At 33.4% G+C, this 15,724-nt stretch overlaps 1 protein-coding gene across 1 annotated transcript in view; it reads left to right on the top strand.

The window, feature by feature from the left end:
• Positions 1 to 15,724, top strand: part of LOC133326258 (WW domain-containing oxidoreductase) — a 51,566-nt gene that overhangs the window by 32,093 nt on the left and 3,749 nt on the right. Inside the window, exon 5 of the mRNA XM_061534940.1 lies at positions 14,611 to 14,740. Coding sequence (XP_061390924.1) covers positions 14,611 to 14,740 — 130 coding nt within the window. The remainder of the gene's footprint in view (positions 1 to 14,610; positions 14,741 to 15,724) is intronic.

Raw genomic sequence — 15,724 nt, 5'->3', positions numbered from 1 at the left:
TCTTCATTGGCCAGAACCCATCCAATATTCAAAATTTCGTCAAGATAGGTCTATAACTGTATCGTGTTTACAAATTATAATGAAAAGACTGACGGACGGACATGCATGTCTTGATCAACTCAGCTAGTCGAGATATGACCGGTATACTAAAAGGTGGGTCTAGGACGAATATTTCGCGCCGTTACAAACACTTGGGGCTGCACAAAGTTATAATACCCTGACAACAAAGTTGTGTAGGGTATGAAAATTGGGTAAGTCGATCGGATCAAATTTTTATACCTCCACCATGTGATGTGCATTCCAAATTCCTTAAATCGGCCGAGACCGTAGTTGGGCTTTATGTTATTGCATTGTGTGATAGTAGGTTTTTTTTCTTACTCCGACAAAATTGAATATCTAATTATAGACACTCAGGTTAGAAGACTAGAGTAGGAACTTAAACATAGTAAAATAGGGGCCGCCGACTATATGATACCTTTCACCAATTTTGGGTACATACAAGAGATGCTCATGTGCACAATATCCTGTAGATAGAACAGACATAGTATCTTTGGAAGTCCATTGAAATGAAATCGGACGAAATTAAATTTGTGATTTACCATTTCAATTCTGAAATCTATAAAAATAGCATGTCAATCAGACCCAGCAAGCATTTTCTATCCCAAAAATATCCAAAAAGTTACTACCAGGCGATGAAAACACTCGTAGGCTATATCGTATTTTTAACAAATAAGTTATACCGACAGATTTTTATTTTTTTGGTGTATCATTTGTATGAAACCGAGCAAAATTATGTATGGGAGATATATGCAAATCGAAACTGATTTCAACAGAACTACAGACACATCATACTGGATTTAAATCAGTAACCTGTGCAAAATGTTGTCTCAATCGAACAAAACTTGGAAGATAGGTGCATCATTTACATAAAATTTGAACTGATTTTCTCCGATTTCAACAGGGCGGGCCAAATTTTATACAAAATGGATTATAAATGCGACCTGTATTTTGTTCCCAAATAGATGGACAGACGGACATGCATAAATCAACTCCGAAAGTGGTTCTATATTCTCAATAAATACCATGTGTATATCCACGATATAATCGCATTTAATCCATTTGATGCGATTGTATTATGTGACGAAAATCTTTTTCCAAATATAAATATACTAGCAAAGTACCCGCTACTTCGTATGCGGAAAGGGAATAAAAAAATTAGTTGTACTATTTAATTCCACCTCTGTTCCTACATTTAATATCAAGTTTATTACCATTAAGTACTCTTCATACACATAAGCACTATTTTCCGAAATCCACACTTTAGCAAAAACGTACAGGTTCCACATGTAATTTCATTTAGAACTTTTCGAACACATAATTATACATTTTCAAGACTACCTCTATACCGTCACCTCCACTAATTTTAGTACCAAAAACCCTTTGGTCCTTCTTTCTAACTCTCTGTCAATGACCAACATTCTAAATTTTAGGTTTCCAGCTCTCTCCGTTACCCAAATTCAAATTATTCCAAATTTAGTGAATTTTCTTCCACCATAGTCCAAATTGTTCCAAATTTAGTGATTTTCGTACTAATAAGTGCAAATTTCCAAATGTACCTCAATCCTTCTTTCAAATAGTCCAAATTTAAGAATTTCAGCTCTGTGTGAAACCATTCCGCACTTTTCGTACCCATATACCAAACCAATCTCAATATTTCAAACCTGCTTTCAATCGTAAGTCCAAATTTAAGAATTTCAGCTCTATCTGTTCGCTAAACTGTACCATATTTGATACCATTCTGTACTTTCCCTACACTCCCAGAGTAACCTAAGTTGCAACATTCAGGATTCGAGTTCTACCCGTTCACCGAAGTCCAAATTGTACAAAATTTTTTGGTTGTCGTACCCAAAGTACAAATTTCCAAAAGTACCTCAGTCATGCACTCCAATAACAACCTTAGGTCCACATTTAAAGATTCCAGCTCTATTCGTTCACCAACATCCAAATTGTACCATTTATTACTTTTCGTCGACGTAAGTATGAGTTTCTAAAACTGCCTCAATTTCCCACTGAAACAGTAATTTTATTCATTAATTTCAGGATAACAGCAATATCTCTTCACATAGATCCAAATTGTACCATATTTAGTACTTTTCGTACTCATGAGTTCGAATTTCCAACACTGTCTCATTTCTTTGCTATAAGAGTAATTTTATTTTCAAATCCATCCATCTCTATCCTTTCACTCAAATCTAAATTGTATTAACTTAGCACCATTTAGTACAGATATTTACGTATTTTTAAAACGACCTCATCCTACACTCCAACCTTATTTTTAAGTCCAAATATTAGGATTCCCGCTCACACAAAACGAATTGTACCATATTTAGTACTAATTAGGTCTTCTCGTATCCATAAGTACGAAATTCCAATACTTCCTTAATCTTGTAATTTTAATTCCAAATTTACGTTTACTATCTCTATCCGTTAACTCGAATCAAAATTGTACCAAATTTTTTTAACATTTACCATAATGACGAATTTTAAAAAATTACCGACATATCTCAATTCTGCACTCAAACTGTAATATTAATTCAAAATTTCAGAATACAGCCCTATCCGTTCACACATTTGTAAGCTTTTCGGTACCATTTAGTACTTTTTGTTTCTATAATTAAACATTTCCTAAACTATGTCAATCCTCCACAGTCATTTTAATTTAAAAATTCGGGAGTCCAGCTCTATCCGTTCACATGTAATCAAGTTGTACCAAATATAGTACTATTTAGTAGTAGGTAGGTGATATGCTTCCATATCTCAATTCTATATTCAAACATCAACCATTAGTCCAAATTATTGGTTTCCAGCTCTCTCCGTTCACCCAAATCCATCTAGTGCCGTTTAGTACTTTTCGTACACATAAATACGAGTTTCCAAAGATGTCTCTATAGCACAATCTTCAACAGAAATCTTAATTCCAAATTTCAGGGTTTCAGTTCCATCCTTTCAAGCAACATCCAAATCGTACTAAATTTAGTACCATATATACCTTTCGTACCAAAAAGTACGAATTTCATAATCTACCTCAGTCCTACACTCCAACAGTTATTTTAATTCCCAATTTGAAGAATTCAGCTCTATCTGTTCACCTAAATCCAACTTCTACCAAATTTAGTACCAATTAAGTACTTTTCATACAAATAAGTACAATTTTTTAAAGCTAATTCCGATTATCAAGATTCCATCTCTACACACTCAACTGAAGGTAAATAGTACGGAATTTAGTACCATTTTACACTTTTTATACACATAAGTACGAATGTCTTAAACCATTTCCAGCTATATATGTTCAATATATATACAATAGGAAATAAATTCAGTAAAGTTTAGTACCTTTAGTACACTTATAGGTCGAATTTCAAAAAACCCTTTTGCACATCTTTCTAACCTTCCATCAGTGACCAACATTCCAAATTTCAGAATTCTAGCTCTTCCCGTTCGCTAATAAAAAGGGTACCATATTTGGTACATTTTAGTACTTTTCGTACCCTTCTACTTCCAACAAAACTTCCTGCATACCCCGATCCTACACGCCCATAATGATTCCAAATTTAAATGTACTAAATTTAGTACACAGTAGTACGAATTTCCAATACTTCTTACTAAACCCACACCCCCACAGTTATCCTAAATCCAAGTTTCAGAATTCCAACTCTATCGGTTCATCCACAATTCAATTTGTACCAAATTTAGTACACTGTAGTACGAATTTCCAAAACTTCCTACTTAACCCAAACCTACACTCCACAGTGATCCTATTTCCAAGTTTCAGAATTCCAACGCTATCGGTTCACTCACAATCCAAATTGTACCAAATTTAGTACACAGTAGTATGAATTTCCAAAACCTCCAACTTACCCTAACCCTACAACCCCACAGTGACCCTAAATCCATGTTTCAGTATTACAACTCTATCGGTTCACTCACAATTCAAATTGTACCAAATTTAGTACACAGTAGTACGAATTTCCAAAACCTCCAACTTACCCTAACCCTACAACCCCACAGTGACCCTAAATCCATGTTTCAGGATTACAACTCTATCGGTTCACTCACAATTCAATTTGTACCAAATTTAGTACACTGCAGTACGAATTTCCAAAACTTCCTACAGACCCCAATCCTACACCCTCACAGTGATCCTAATTCCAAGATTCAGAATTCCAACGCTATCGGTTCACTCACAATCCAAATTGTACCAAATTTAGTACACAGTAGTACGAATTTCCAAAACCTCCAACTTACCCTAACCCTACAACCCCACAGTGACCCTAAATCCAAGTTTCAGGATTACAACTCTATCGGTTCACTCACAATTCAATTTGTACCAAATTTAGTACACTGCAGTACGAATTTCCAAAACTTCCTACAGACCCCAATCCTACACCCCCACAGTGATCCCAAATCCAAGTTTCAGGATTCCAACTCTATCGGTTCACCTACATTTCAAATTGTACGATATTAAGTACACAGTAGTACGAATTTCGAAAACTTCTTACTTACCTCAAACATAGATGCTAAATCCAAGTTTCAGGATAACAACTCTTTCGGTTCACTCACAATTCAAATTGTACCAAATTTAGTACACAGTAGTACGAATTTCCAAAACGTCCCACTGAACCCAAACTTTCACCCCCAAAGTGATCCTAAATCCAAGATTTAGGATTCCAACTCTATCGGTTCACCCACAATTCAAATTGTACCAAATTTAGTACACATTAGTAAAAAATTTTAAAACTTCCTACATATCTCGATCTTACACCCCAACAGTGATCCTGACTCCAAATTTCATAGTTCTAGCTCTATTGGTTTGCATAAAATTCAAATTGTACCAAATTTAGTACCATTTAGTACCCATGAATAAAAATTACTGAAACTGGGTAAAATAATTCCAAAACTACGTACATTCCCAATCCTACACTCCGACGGTAATGTTAATTTCAAATTTCAGGATTCCAGCTCGATTTTTATCTCCAAATTAAATTTGTACCAAATATAGTATCATATAGTACTTTTCGTACACATGAGTACATGCTTCCAAAACCATCTCCTTAAATGGACTCTACATCTCATCCCTAATTCGCATTTCAAATTTCAAGTTTTTAGCTCTATCAATTCACATGGTACGAAATTGTACAAAATTAAGTACATTTTAGTACTTTTCGGATATTTATAGTTCGAATTTCCAAAAACCAGTTGATACATATATCCTACAATCAGCGACCACCAATCCAAATTTCAGAGTTCTAGCTCTACCGGTTCGTCAAATACAAATGGTATCACATTTAGTACTTTTCGTACCGTTCTAGTACGAATTTCCAAAAACGCTTTTGTACATCTTCCTAACTTTACATCAGTGACCCACATTCCAAATTTCAGAATTCTAGCTCTTCCCATTCGCCTAATACCAAGGGTACCATATTTGGTACATTTTAGTACTTTTCGTACCCTTCTAGTTCGAATTTCCAAAAACCCAGCCTTATCTCACGCCTACACACGAACACCAACCCACACTCAAAATTTCAAGCTTCTAGCTTTAGCCGTTTCGTCTGGGCGATGATCTGTCAGTCACTCACTCACTCACTTAACACTAAGCTCTTTTATATATATAGATTGTTACAAATACCGGTAACCACAGCATCAGCTGAAAGAAGTTTTTATACCCCACATAATCATCTGCTCATCTCATATTTAAGGAAGGCAAAATTTGACTTTTTCATTTCGCACCATTGGGTCCGATTGACACGAACATTTGCACAACGTATCAAATTGAGACTAAACTGGCTTTATTGCGTTTGGTTGAAATTGGTGCAGATGCAGACATTTCTTCCATATATATTTTCGACCTTCGTGTTAATTGTGCCCCAAATAGTCAACGGGTGTCTGATTAAAATTAAATATCGAACAGTGTAGCATACCACATAGTGTGTGTAAAGTTTAAGTGGTTTATTATATGAATAAGTGTCCAGATTTCTGCATTTTAAATAAAACAACTATTTGTCGTTTCAGTTATACTATTTTGATTTTATATTTTCGTCATTATTACAATCCAATACGATGTTAACCTTTCGCTTGATCTTGTTGCTCGTATTAACACCTATTTGTTATTTTGTATTTGTCGTTTATATCAAATTAATTTGGAAAATAGATATGCGAATTTTATAACAACAATGAAGTGGTCGTTAACGGTTTCGGCAATAAACATACAATAGAATGCAAAACTAGCCACAATGGTGTCGGTGTTTTATTTGGGAGAAATACATTTGATTTGTCAACAGAGAGAGAGTGAAAGGAAACAAGTAAAAAGCGTTATGTTCGGCCGGGCCGAACTTTGGATACCCTCCACCACAGAAATACTGACAATTTTTTGAAATGAAAACATAGGGAGCATACATATAACCAAATAGAATATTCAGCAATTTCAATGAGGGTTTTCCTAAAATCTCAAAACCCTAAAATGTTGACATTACATGACATTATTAACGCATGGTACTTTGAAACATGTGTATAAAATCCAGTAAATACTCCAATTTAAAGGGCAATATTATATATGAGGCATACTAAAGCGGGACCAATATTGACAACATTGTGTAGGAACTAGCAACTTCTTGGTGTTTTCATTATATAAGGGGTTAGGCCTAATTAAGGGCCGATGTAACTCAAGTTCCAAGCTAATATTTTAGTTTTCAATCCCAATACCGCCCATTACGTCCTGGGCCGCCCCCTGCGTACGTTCCTGCACTAACATCAATGTCATTTGTGATCATAGTTTTTAAATAATAATAGGCGCCATTAAAATAATACGTATTTTATGTAGCCCTTATTAACGTGGATGTTTTCCAGTAGCCATAACAGTCATGATTTTTCAAAAGGAGGCCTAATAGATGTCAATTTTTAAAAATATATTTTATGTAGACTTATTGATGGGAATTTTTAAGAGAAATATTCTTATTGGCGTGAATAAAAAAATAATGTAGATTTAATAGGCGTGGTTTAAGATATACATTTTTTAGAAATGCTAATAGATGAATGTTTTAAAGTATTTTAAATAGACTTTTTTTAAAATGTATTATTTTTTTAATTGTTTTTTTTTTCTTCAATAACTGTAACTGTTATGTTTAATAGCGTCAATTTAAAAATAAATATTTTAATTAAGCCTTATTGGCATGAATAATTATACCCTACACAACTATGTTGTCAGGGTATTATAGCTTTGTGCAGCCCCAAAAGTTTGTAACACCGCGAAATATTGGTCCTAGACCCACCTTTAAGTATATCGATCGTCATATCTCGACTAGCTGAGTCGATCTAGACCTGTGTGTCCGTCCGTCCGTCTGTCCATTATAATTTGTAAACACGATACAGGCCACAGTTATGGACCAATCTTCACGAAATTTTGCATGTAGGATGGGTTATGGCCAATGAAGAGCCCTATTGTTTTTGGGAAAGATCGGTTAATATTTAGGGGATGGAATGGACCAAATACAAAATTTTTGTCGGTTTTTCTGGTCGCTCCAGAGGCCGCAATAATGGCCCGAACATCGTGAAATTTTGCATGGAGAAGGGGATCGGGCCAAATAATAAGCATGCCTGTTTTGATAAAGATCGGTCAATATTTAGCGTGTCAAATGGACCCTGACTTTTGTGTGAAAAATGACAACATTTGTATTCTATAGCGTATATATTTACCCCTGAAGGACATAGACCTGAGAAGTTGATATTATATTCAAGAGGAGTGGTTGACCTTTAAATTAATATCAATTATATTGTTGTATGTGCTCGGATGTGGGAGTTACACCTAAATATTTACAGGTATCTCCGCATTTGTATATTATTTAGTAACCCATTATCACTCTAGAGAGCGGAACTATAGCGCAGATCGCTTTGTTCCATGAGGTAACAGTTATTGTCAAGGACAACGCCTATAATTTTCGGTGATGATCAGATAATAATTTTGGAATGAAGTGGGCTGAAAACTTAATTTTTTGTGTTATATTGGAGTCGATCTATAGACCACAAATGAAAAGCCGGAAAATATGTCAGTGTGAGAAAGAGGTGCTGTTTACCTCTAATCGGGCAAGAGGTTGCAAATATCAGGAAAAATATTGCCCAGGCTCGGAATAAACATCCGCAGAAAATTTGAGTTCCATGGTAGTTGTGTAGGGTATCGTATGGTCGGCCCCGTCCGACTATACTACTCCTCTCACTGGTTAAGAAATATTTTTTTAAGTAGCCCTATTGGCGGAATATAATACAAAATGATAATGATAGGCATGGTTATTAAAAAAAATTCAAAAAATAACCTAAGCAATAGCATCTGTTTCGTATTTGCATATTTTGCCAAATAACATAAATATATCATCGGATATCTACACCTAGCACGATAAACAATTGTGCGACACACAAAAAACTAGGTTCAATTTTGCGTTGCAAATCGACGACTATAATTCTCCTAATTGATATTTCAAAAATAATTCTTGATCAGTATAAACAAATTATAATTTTTATTGAATTAAATCTTGGTGAACTTTAAACCTCCCCAGCAAGTCGGCTGCAAAAGACGTCAACAAGTTGACGAACGACGACTGAATTTACTGATAATCAAAATACAATTTTTGAATTATAGGACAATTTCCTCGTCAGTAGGTCTGATTGTGTCTATCGCTGATTATAACGCAAAAACCGTTGCATTGTCGAACTTTCTCAAAATGTTTTCGTTTCTGTGACAAATGTCCCATTTCTTTGATACTATCATTCGTGATTGTTGGTTGTGTTTGTTTCTTCGGATGTCTTTTGTACGGCGTCATTTCCAATGGAGCATGGTTTAAAGTCCCTTGAAAACAAAAATTAATTTGTTTTGTTATTTTTTTGCAAACTTGAGTTTTTGTCTGAACTGAACCAAAACAAATCCAAAGTCCAAATTGTCTCATTCGCTTGTTTTGGGTTTTGTGTGTTTTTGAATAATTTTATTGTATTTTATCGTTTGTTTTTGTTTTTCTGCGATTTAATATGTGGAAAACAAAACAAACCGGTAAACAGTGATTGTTGAAAGTATACGCAAATTTTTTTAAGATTTTTTTAGTTCTTTTATAAGAAGATATATTTTTCTACTGAAAATATACAAATAAACAGGTTATTAAGATCCCTAAATATAATCTTCTAGAAATCTACGCATTTTGAGGTCCCGAAAAAAAATCATCTGGAAATCCACGCCTTTAGAGGTAATTAAAAAACAATCTTCTAGAAATCCACACATTTAAATGTCATTAAAAAAATAATCTTCTAGGAATCCACGCCTTTTTAAGTCTCTAAATCAAAAAATTTTCTAGGAATTCACAGTTTTTGAGGTCGCAAAAACACCTTCTAGAAATCCACGCCTTTAGAGGTCGTTTAAAAGCAATCGTCTAGAAAACCACGCCTTTAGAAGTCATTAAAACATATTCTAGGAATCCATGGCTTTTGAGGTCTATAAATAAAAATCTTCTAGGAATTCTCAGTCCACAAAAATATATTCTAGAAATCCACGCATCCAAAAGTAAATGCGCGTTTCTTTAGGTCCCTGAAAACATTATTTCATATATCCACACTTATTGAGGTCCTTGAAAAACTATTTTAACAAATCAGGCTTTTTGACACGTTGAAAAATATTGAGGTCCTTGAAAACCCCCTTTAAAAAGTCTACGACTATTCTTATAGTCCCTGAAAAATATATCTCTGTTTCACATGGTCCTCGAAAAATAAATCCATACGTAAAATCCGTTTTCTTATGGTCCCCGAATATATTCCTTAAAAAAATCCACACCAAGTCCTCAAATCCTTTGAAAAAAATATTTTTTAAAAAATCCACACCAAGTCCTCAAATCATTTGAAAAAAATATTCTTTAAAAAATCCACACCAAGTCCTCAAATCCTTTGAAAAAAGTATTCTTTAAAAAATCCACGCCTAACAAAATGTTTAAAAAAAAATATTCTTTAAAAAATCCACACCAAGTCCTCAAATCCTTTAAAAAATATTCTTTAAAAAATCCACGCCTATGGAGGCCTTTAAAAAAATATTCTTTAAAAAATCCACGTCTATGGAGGACTTTGACCAAAAATTATCAATATTCTTTAAAAAATCCACATCAAGTCCTCAAATCCTTTGAAAAAAATATTCTTTAAAAAATCCACACCTAGTCCTCAAATCCTTTAAAAAATATTCTTTAAAAAATCCACACCGAGTCCTCAAATCCTTTAAAAAATATTCTTTAAAAAATCCACGTCTATGGAGGACTTTGACCAAAAATTATCAATATTCTTTAAAAAATCCACATCAAGTCCTCAAATCCTTTGAAAAAAATATTCTTTAAAAAATCCACACCGAGTCCTCAAATCCTTTAAAAAATATTCTTTAAAAAATCCACACCGAGTCCTCAAATCCTTTAAAAAATATTCTTTAAAAAATCCACGCCTATGGAGGCCTTTAAAAAAATATTCTTTAAAAAATCCACGTCTATGGAGGCCTTTAAAAAAATATTCTTTAAAAAATCCACGTCTATGGAGGACTTTGAAAAAATATTCTTTAAAAAATTCACGCCTATGGAGGTCTTTGAAAAAATATTCTTAAAAAAATCCACGCCTATGGAGGTCTTTGAAAAAATATTCTTTAAAAAATCCACGCCTATGGAGGTCTTTGAAAAAATATTCTTTAAAAAATCCACGCCTATGGAGGTCCTTTGAAAAAATATTCTTTAAAAAATCCACGCCTATGGAGGTCTTTGAAAAAATATTCTTTAAAAAATCCACGCCTATGGAGGTCTTTGAAAAAATATTCTTTAAAAAATCCACGCCTATGGAGGTCTTTGAAAAAATATTCTTTAAAAAATCCACGCCTATGGAGGTCTTTGAAAAAATATTCCACGACTATGGAGGTCTTTGAAAAAATATTCTTTAAAAAATACACGCCTTTAGAGGTTTTTGAAAAAATTGTCTTTAAAAAATCTACGCCTATGGAGGTCTTTGAAAAAATATTCTTTAAAAATCCACGCCTATGGAGGTCTTTGAAAAAATATTCTTTAAAAATCCACTCCTATTTAGGTGCTTGAAAAAAATATGATTTAAAAATTCACGCCTATTGCGGTCCCAGAAACTGCTCGTCCATAAGAAGACCTACCTTTCAACTATAAGAAGACCTACTTCGATCCTATCCCATTATTCTGTAATATTCTCTGAAAGTCTCTATTTCGGTCCCTGGCACCGCACTTTTAATCGTAACAATTTCAAATATGTTCCACATTTTTTGAATATTTTTTTGTTTTTGTGGCTTTTATTTAAGACTCCCAATCTGTTGCACATTTTGTTTGTCTGTTTGTTTGTTTTGCATATACGACTACTTGACTGACAGCAGAGAGTTCAAATATCCATTGGAGCAATTATAGCAATGATGTGTCGCATGTGATTTAAGGCTTGGTATGACTCTCTTGCTGTGGTTAGCTTGACGTTGTAAATAACAACACATCCGTGTGTGTGTGTGAGAATGTGTACATTTGTATGTTCAGCTCCATTCGCCGGTGGAGTGCACTTGGATGTAAGTCCAAAGTCCATATCTTTAGTTGTCTTTTAAAAATAGGCATTTGTACGCCTAAACAAATATCAGCCGGTATTTGTTGTTGTTTTTTTAGTGGGGCTTTTGGTGTTGTTATTTACTATTTGATATATATGTAGGTATGTGCATTCATATGTGTGTATGTATATATTTTTTATTATATTTTGTTATTAATAAATCATCTCAAAAAATGTATTTGAACTCTTGGCACATGCAGCAGCAGTGAGCAGTGTGAATAGCCAGCATGTGCTGCCTCCTCGGGTGGTGTGTGCATGTGAATTAAACGTTATGCCCGAAACGAGACCATCGTTGTAGTTGTTGTAATTATCAATCGAAATGAAGAAAAAAAGACATATTGAACTCAATTGAGTAGATAGATAAGTTTAAAGTGATTGCGTCTTAAATAAATAAATACGGCTGCAGGCTGGGCAAGTTGACACTTATAGGTTATGGAGCTAGAGAATATTTTGGGAGAGGTACTTCAAGTTAGGGTCGAATCTTTATAAAATTCACACAATATTCGCTAGCTGATGTCTTTGAGGAAATATTTTTTTCAGAATTAAGTTCCCGAGTAACTATTTTTTTAATCTTTGCTTGTCAAGGTCCCTGAAAAAATATGTTTTCGAAAATCCACGATAATTGAGGTCCCTGAAAAAATATGTTCTCGAAAATCCACAATAATTGAGGTCCTTGAAAATATATTCTTTTAAAAATCCACGCTTGTTGAGGTCCTTAAAAAAGAAATTCTTTTTAAAATCCACGCTTATTGAGGTTCCTGAAAAAATATTTTTTTAAAAATCCACTCTTACTGAGGTCCTTGAAAAAAAATCTTGTAAAAATCCACGCTTATTGAGGTCTCTGAAAAAAACAAAATATGTTAAAAATCCGCGATTTTTAAGGTCCCTGAAAAAATAAGCTTTAAAAAATCCGCTCTAAGTCAACATTTATTGAGGTCCCTGAAAAAATATTTTTCTAAAAAAGTCCACACTTATTGAGGTCCCTGAAAAAATATTTTTTTAAATCCCCGCTTATTGAGGTCCCTGAAAAAACATTTTTTTAAATCCCCGCTTATTGAGATCGTTGGAAAATTTCCTTTTTTTAAATCCACGCTTATTGAGGTCCTTGGAAAATTTCCTTTTTTTAAATCCACGCTTATTGAGGTCTTTGGAAAATTTCCTTTTTTAAATCCACGCATATTTAAGCCCTTGGAAATTTTTCTTTTAAAAATCCACGTTTATTGAAGTCCCTGAAAAATATTCTTTAAAAAATCCCGAAGTCCCTGAAAAAATATACTTTAAAAAGCCATTCTTACTGAGGTCCCTGAAAAATATACTTTTAAAAATCAACGCTTATTGGGGTCCCTAGAAAACAAAATATTTTAAAAATTCACGCTTGTTAAGGCCCCTTAAAAAAATAATATTTAAGAAATCCACTCTAACTGAGATCCCGGAAACAAATTTTCCTTTAAATATCCATGCTTATTGAGGTATCTAAAATACTATCCTTAGTTTAAACCCCATAATTTTTCCACACAAAGTTGCCAAACGCCGTTAAAAAACGTGACTGAGCATGTGAATGCGTGCGTACTACAACATCAATTTTCATATGGGCGTATTTAATTTTTTTCCTACTACTATTATTATTATTTTATTTTTTGCGTGTTTTTTTCTTGAAAACTATTCTTGATAGTTGTTTTCATTTGTTGTCTCTCTCTTTTATTATTTTGTTTTTTCTTCATATAGTAATTTATGCATATTTTGATATAAATTATAGAGACCACTGCCCGCGGTTGTTATTGTTGCTGCTACTATTTCAAGTTGTTATTGTGGTTATTTTTAGTTCATTGTGCGTTGTAGGCTATGTAAATTAATCTCTAATAAACAACATTTGCATACAATTTGTAGTTGTTGTTGTTGTTTGCAATTCTAGTGAATGTCGTTTTCTTACAGGCTACACTATGGTATTCCATGTTAGGCCCGTGATTCCGTTTGTAATAAAAAAATATTGTATAGAAATAAAATATATACAATTTTATTCTCCTATTAACCGATCGTTTAAAAAAAAGCTATAGGAGTCTTCTTTGGCCAGAACCTGTCACACATGCAAAATATCGTGGCGATTGGTCCATAACTGTGGTCTGCATCGGATTTTTAAAAATTTCTAGATCGACTCAGCTAATTAAGATATGAGGATTACGGTTGCAAACTTTTGGGGCCACACAAAGCTTTGATATCCTCACAACATAGTTGTGTAAAATGATTCCTCCTGTAGCATCCATTTTTTTTCTAAACTTTGCACAATAATACGTTTTTCACACCTTATTTTAATCCGAAAATGAGATTTATCGCTCCACTTCTTTTAGTACTTTACCCATAAATTATCAATTTTTTTGAACATTTTGTAAATCTCGATGCTATTTGGGTATTCGATTTGATCCAAACTTCGCACAAAGTACTATTTTTACCATATCTAAATCATAACCGAAGATACAGTCTATCGGTCCACTCCTTCTGTTACCATCCCAAGAGTTGAAAATATTAAAAATTTTAAATTTAATGAAACCTCTGGTAGGTCAACATTAAATATGTCAAATTTGTTTGGTCCACAAATCTCTTTTAAATTTTATAGGGTCTGCTCTTAATAAATTTTAAACTTTGGATTAGTTGAAGTTTTTTCCCAGTCCTTTGAAAAATTCTATTATTTTGAAACACTGGTCAGTTGTAATTTTTCTCTTCTCTCTTGAATTTCTAATTATCAGGAGTAAATCTTGGATGTGGTATATTAATTGTGTAAGACTGCCGATGAAGTTCGTCTTACTTGCCATCAACTACCAATTGATTAAATCTTAAGTCAATATTATGTGTTTAGGATATTTACAATTCGTCCAAACCGATCATAATCAACTTTATTCACTTGCTTTCAAGTTTAAATAATATGACGCATTTAAAATTTTTATGTCGTTTCAGATATGCCAATTTGCCAGCGGATAATTTAACGCCACAACATTTGTCACCTCCAGCGGAGAAATATTGGAGTATGATGGCCTATAATAATGCAAAATTATGTAATGTGCTGTTTGCTGCCAAGTTAGCTAAGGTATGTTGTGAGTAAAAAAAATGTAATTTAGTATTTGACGTACTAAGGAGTGGAGGTCATACTTTGTAACTATAGACCACTCAGGTCTTACAAGAAACACACGATCAATTAAAATATAAAAAATCATAAAATAGATTTGTAATGTCAGAATGGAAGTTCATTGGCTTTTTGAGCTACCATTTTGATTTTATAATGAAACCAATACAAAATTCATTAAAAACTAAATTTTTATTTGCAACAAAAAATCCGAATTTTATTTATTTTTTTTTTCTAGACACATTTTCCAACCGAATTATCTGTTATTTTATATTTTCAGATCTAATAGGATAACACATTTTCCTAAAATAAAATATTTGTTACTAGCATATACCAGCTACTTGGTTAGCGAATGTGGGAAATATTAAAACATGTATAAACATATTATTTTATTTTCACGGAAAACTGCATATGTCAGGAAAACTAAGCAATCCACACATTAATATCGACCATAAATTAAATTTGAGTACCATTTAGTATCAAATTTCATGATTCGAGCTCTAAATGTTAACCCAACTTAAAATTTTAATAAATGTAGTTCCTTTCAGAACACATTATTTCAATAAGTACCCACCTCAACCATCCCAAAAACTTCCTCCATACCCCGATCCTACACCCCCACAATGATTCTAAATTCAAATTTCAGGTTTCCAACTCTATTGGTTCACCCACAATTCAAATTGTACCAAATTTAGTACACAGTAGTACGAATTTCTAAAACTTCCTACTTATGCCAAACCTACACCCCCACAGTGATCCTAAATCCAAGTTTCAGGATTCCAACTCTATCAGTTCAACCACAATTCAAATTGAACCAAATTTAGTACACAGCAGTACCAATTTCCAAAACTTCCTACATTTCCCAATCCTACACCTCCAAAGTGATCCGAAATCAAAATTTCAGGATTCCAACTCCCAGAGTTTAAATTGTACCAAATTTAGTACACA

This window comes from Musca vetustissima, unplaced genomic scaffold, assembly GCF_032173495.1.
Source record: "Musca vetustissima isolate MV318-11 ecotype Yass unplaced genomic scaffold, APGP_CSIRO_Mvet_v1 utg9089, whole genome shotgun sequence".
NCBI classification, from domain to species: Eukaryota; Metazoa; Arthropoda; class Insecta; order Diptera; family Muscidae; genus Musca; species Musca vetustissima.
The sequence above is the reverse complement of the archived record's forward strand: the minus strand, read 5'-3'. Positions and strand labels throughout refer to the sequence as shown.